The sequence below is a fragment of the Natrix helvetica genome (assembly GCF_964273705.1).
Source record: "Natrix helvetica genome assembly, chromosome: 4".
NCBI lineage: Eukaryota > Metazoa > Chordata > Lepidosauria > Squamata > Natricidae > Natrix > Natrix helvetica.
In genome coordinates, this window is record NC_138550.1 from 42,288,948 (window position 1) to 42,294,947 (window position 6,000).

The window sequence follows — 6,000 nt, forward strand, 5'->3', positions numbered from 1 at the left end:
AAAATATGTCTTAAGCAAATAATTCTGAATGGGCTATAAATAAAATGCATAAGACAAACAAACAAAAATGTTATACAATTATAGTACCTTATGGACCAAGTCACAACACACATCAAGTTCTACTAATAATCTGGCCATAAGGGCTGGGGTTAAAAAGGGCTGGGAGGAAAGATCCTTTCATAGGCAGGAACTGTGATAAACAGGGTATCTCTCCTGGGTCTCCATAGATGAAACTCTTACCCAAGAGACTCAGAGCATATTTTTCTTGACAGATCTGATGGGAAGAGAAGTGGTCTTGCAAGTAATATATTTGCAAGTGAAAAAAAGCAACAACCAAAAATAAAGACTCCTGCCTTGGGCAGGGTATTGGACGAGAAAACCTCCAAGGTCCATTATAGCCCTATAATTCTGTGATACAGAACTTTATATTACCATCTTTGGATGGAGAGATTCTGTTGACATCATATCTCAACTCCTGGAGAACAGACTGAATATGGAATAAAGAAGATACAATTTGTCATTGTATATTGAGACCTGTCAACCCCAGCATTATTTCTATATGGACAAGCAATGCCAGGAAGTAAATGATTTGTGCTTTAGAGGTCCTTCTGGACTTATGACTCATGCTTGGCCAGGAAGTATGACTAGGAGACTTTTGCATAATTTTCATTGATACATTTTATGACTTTACATGCCACAGGAGGATGAACTATAACTTTTATCTTCGTTATCACCCAATCATTCAACCCAGTACACTTTATATGGCTACTTTTAAAGTCTTAAAAGTAGAAATTGTAATCTTTCAACAATGCAATGGTCTATAAAATTCCTGACTTAAACCCTAAACCCTTACTTTTCCCTATTTTTTGTTACTGATATGGTTTGGAGGAGAAAAAGTTTTGTTTGTAACTCAGGATGAAATTCAGCAGGTTCTGACAGGTTCTGGAGACCTGGTAGCGGAAATTTTGAGTAGTTCGGACAACCGGCAAATACCACCTCCGGCTGGCCCCAGGGTGGGGTGGGAATGGAGATTTTGCAATACCCTTCCCCTGCCATGCCTACCAAGCCACCCCCACAGAACCGGTAGTAAAAGAAATTGAATTTTACCATTGTATTAACTGTTTTGAAGTTTTAATTTTGTAATATTGTAACTGTGCAAATTTTTGAGAGTATAAATATAAATTTAATTGGATCCTGTTTTATTTTCAGTGGTCTTGAAACTTTGGCATTAACCTCATTCTTGGCAACTATTATGCCTTTTTAATTAGTTCACATGAGAACAAAGCCACAGTAAATTTTCTTGGTCTTCAGATTTTCTGCACATTCATTCTTACTGATATTGTTATGCTGTTATTATATGTCTAATATTTGCTTTGGTTTATTATCATAACTGTTTTGCATGCCAGAAGAATGAATATAGGACAGCTTTACCACCTGACTGTCCTAAATTTTAATAAGTAATCACAGAAATTTCTATTACCTGGAAAACTTATGTAGAAAACTTAAGTGTTCTGTGAACCATTGATACTATCTGTACAGTGAATTCATGAGAGAAAGAACATTAGTGGCATATAAAAACAATCTGAAAAACCCTGCCTCCCCTCCTTTCCTTTTTTACAATCACTACCTTTCAGAAGCCACATGAGTTTATCAATGATAGTTTGGATTTGTCTATCAGCGTCTTTTCCAGTAGAGTTAAATGTACAAGTTGAAAGGTTAGCCTTTACAAGAATTCATTGTAAAGGGGATGCTACTTTTTCACAACAATCTATTTTCAAATTAAATCAATATGAAAATTGTGAAAATTAGAAAACTTAGATTTAAATATCCATGACATGTAAAAAATATTCAGCATTCAGGAAACACATTTCAAAGCTCCATCGGTATTGTAATTTAAGTCTCAGTTTACAATAACAATAAGATAGCAGCTTTTGTTTCAGTCATAATAAATTTCCCTTTTGCCCAGATATAAATTATCTGCTTCAAAACAGTTCAAAACACTCCCCTGCAGTTATCTATTCTATACAAGAAGGAAAAAAACTTATTTAAAATGCAGTGGCTTCTGCCTTTTGATCCTGTTATTGTTTGAGCTGTGATAACTATAAATAGCTTGTCAATGTGTGTGTGCCTGTGTGTTCTCTTCATATACAAATATATGGAAGAAAATGAAGATATATATATTTTTTGCAAGAAATATAGAGCAATACTAATGAAAAAAATTGGGGGGGGATACTAATCTGTCTTCTCTTGAAAAAAAAGGTTTTTTTTCAAAACTATTTGTTTCCTAACACTGGTGTGTCCTGGAAAGTTGCAAAGTAAGGGTTTTTGGTTCATTAATTTCTTTAAAAAACCCTGCATGAAACACTATTTTCAAGATTTAAAAAATCCTACTTAGACTATTTCTAGCAATGTTTTCAATTTGTTGTAAAAAGTAACTTTAAGTCTCTTACATCCTCTAAAATAATTCCTTTTTTCCATTTGAGCAGTTTAGTTCCCTATAAAGTTTACTTAAAAGTACATACAACATTTATCTGAAAGAGAAATACATCTATCTACTGAGATACAGGTTCCTCAAATTCCTTTAGATTTAAATTAGTTAATGTTATTTTTGCAATCTAAATGTATGGCTCAATTTCATTTGTTCAACAAGGATTATACACTTACAAAACAAATCCAAAAATTAAATAGCCTAGTAGGTTTGCTTCTACTAATTCTACAAACTATTTCAACATAGCTTTATAATAAGAGTCATTCCACTCCTACTCTACCTTTTTAACAATGCAAATGAACACCCCAAACCACCTATATATTTAAACCTAGTACAACTCAAGCTGAAAGTGAGGAATATTTAGACCAAAGGGCAAGGGACCCAACCCAGAAAGTATCATGACTACTATTTAACACCAAGAATATTTTGGCAATCCCGGGGCGGAGGGTGAAGAGGCAGGATGGACAGTCATGGGGGGGAGGGGGGAGCTAATACATAATTTCGCCAAGAATCGTGCAGGTGACAATAATAAAAATGGGAGTTTCGAGATCAAACTCGTTAAAATACAGCTGAATTCCCCAAAAGCTCTCAGAAAACCCTGGGGACAAGATAAGATGAGCCTCTGACATCAGAAGTGGGCTACACAACCGAAGGGAGCTATAGGAAGGAGTTCATCTTTTGAGAAATGAAGGGAACCTCTGTTGCAAAAGGCGCGGCAACCCCACCAATAACAACAACAACATAATTAAATAAAAGCAGGTTTCGACCTCACTCACCGTCCACTGTCTTCTTCTTGAAAAGTGAAGCCATGGCGCCGTCCCCAACACCGAAACCAGTCGAGACAGCCGGCCTCCTTCCTATCGTTCTCAGGTGACCAGGAAGCTGCTTCAGCGCAGAGACGGAACGAGGAAAAACCCGCCTCCCTTACTTCTGAAAGCGCCAAGGCCGTGCCAACTGGGAGCCAGCGAACGGCAGCGCTGGAGGTGGAGCTGGAGTCGGGCTAGGCTGGGAGGCGTTTCTGCCGCCGCGTTCGCCCCTCGCCTGCCTTTCCCAGGGTTGCGGCTTCAGCTGCGCGCAGTTTTCGGCGTGCTAAGAGCGCGCTAAGTGTCAGATGGGCTGTTGGCGGGGCTGCTGTTGGTCCTCTTAAGCGCTAACCCGCTTCTTGTACGAGCACGGCATATTTTGGAAGGCTGCGGCGGCTCCCAAAGCACCCTCCCTCATCCCTTTCACTTCATTCTGAACCGGAAATATTGCCGAAAAGCACATTCGCCTGACATATTTACTTATTTATTTATTTATTTACAAAAAATGAATGTAACAACCTGTAAAATCAGACTTCTTTCTAATTCCTTGTAATGCAATAGCTTAAAGATAGGGGGAGAGCATAAACCTTTAAAATGGATAAAATAGCAGCTGATAGATGACGGGTTCAAGAAACAACATTTCCAGATCCACGTTTAACAGAATTCATAAGTTATCCTGTACAAAACTCTTCTTTTTTAATGTAATGTAGCTACCTCTGACTACCTAATTGTACAATAGTTTTTTTTTTCTCCAGATGTTTAAATATGTTAGTTATCCATGATTAAAGCATAGATTTGGTAGGTACTTGAAAGTTACAGTAATGCAGTGTGATCATAATGGTAATGGAAGCTGTGCGCATTCCAAGCCGCTATTCTGCCTGGTGATATAAATATTTTGTGCATTGGGTAATCTTGTATTGACTATACATTCTCGAAAGAACAGAATTTGACAAATGGCCAGCAGGACCCTTTTTAAAAAAATCCTCTTTTAAACTTATAAATAGATTGAGAATACAGTTTATATGATACTAGGGAATTGCCAACTTTATTTCTAGAGGCACTAAGATTCTTGTTTATCTTTTGCCATATTATATGGCTATGGTTTCTGTAAAAACTTATGTGAATCTATAACACTAAGGTATGCAACAAACCAACTGATTTAAAATGGTGATATAGAAACTTAATCCATCCAAATATATCATTATAACCAAGGAAAAAAATGTATAATACTACACTTTGAGATCATATGTTACTGAAGAACTTTGAATACCATGATGAAATTATAAGATCACCAAATATAAACTATCACAAAATACGAATTACCATACTGTAATTTTGAGGAAATGAAAATATTATTTTTAAATGATAGTTATGTTCATAAATGATATACTTTGTCTTTCCAAACAAATAGTTAATAAATGTAAAGTCTAAAAGAGAATTATAATTTTTAATGTAAATATATATTTTCTGCAATAATCACATTTTAAGAACATCCACTAACATATATAGGCATATTCCAAAAAGGTAGTATTTTAAGCATAACTTTTTTTAAGCATAACTAAAATATACTTTGTTTTAAAAGTATACTTTTAAAGCTATACATTAAAAATCATTGCTAGTTTTCATTCTTCATTTTTTTACTAAGAAACATTTAGCCATGTTTTCAAAATACATTGAGAACAAGATTCCATCCTTAATGCATGTAATAACATCATTACCTTAGAATTCGACACATCATTTGAAGTCAGCTTCAATAATAGATAGCCTTTTCGTGTTCTGATATCTGACTGCTTTCTTGATACTTCATGACATTTCTGGTTCTTGTTGTCTATATCCAAAGTTGAATTTTTCATATTATTTTGCAGGATCCTTGAAACCATCTGATTGAAATTATAGCTTTGTAGTTAGTTACCTTTATTTTTAACATTCGTATCTAGCCAGCCATCCTATTTTAAATCTTTTATGTAAGCCTGAAATCTATTGCTAATTCCATACATGCTGAAGTGCATTCACCAAGAGAACTACTCCAATAGATATACAGGACAAGTCTTTCTTCATATTCTTTCACTTCCTTTTTTGTCTCAGGCTCATAGAACCATTTCAATGTAGTTTAAAGCATTAACCACTGAAGTACTCTCTAGCTTCAGGAATCTGCCAATTCAAGTACTGTAGAAAGGGAGTTGCTAATTCTTACTTCATTTCAGCTCCATTGCTTTGCATGATGTGACACTGCACATGTGACAATGAAGGCTATTACGTAAGGATAGTGAGCTTATTCTTGATAATCAAGGTTTATACTTATTTAAAGGAAATATCATAGGCTTTTGTATCATTTTGGTGTTCCATTTGTGGAATCCTCTTTAATAACATGTGTTTGCTGAATCAATCTTTATAAACTCATTTCCTACAGTTTTAAGTGCTCTTAAAACAACTGACAAGTCCTGACTACAATGGCGTCTTTCTTTCTTCCCTTTTATCTCAACTTTCTTTTTTCATATTTTGCAGATTGATTTTCACTCATTTTCTTATATAACTAAGCCACCTCAATATACTTTTTAATATTTCTATATTCAAATTACATTTAGTAAACACCTATAGATTAGGACCCTTGATTTCTTGTTCTACCACAGGAGGTTTTTACGAAAACATTCACACTACATCTTGTTTGACTGTTTTTTTGTGATATGTCCAAGTATTCCAGCTACAGTG

General features: G+C 35.2%; 1 protein-coding gene across 1 annotated transcript in view; it reads right to left on the reverse strand.

Moving 5' to 3' along the window:
* Positions 1–3,601, reverse strand: part of CHMP2B (charged multivesicular body protein 2B) — a 29,089-nt gene extending 25,488 nt beyond the window's left edge. The window contains exon 1 of the mRNA XM_081951141.1: positions 3,265–3,601. Coding sequence (XP_081807267.1) covers positions 3,265–3,298 — 34 coding nt within the window. The 5' untranslated portion in view covers positions 3,299–3,601. The remainder of the gene's footprint in view (positions 1–3,264) is intronic.
* Positions 3,602–6,000: the final 2,399 nt, after the last annotated feature.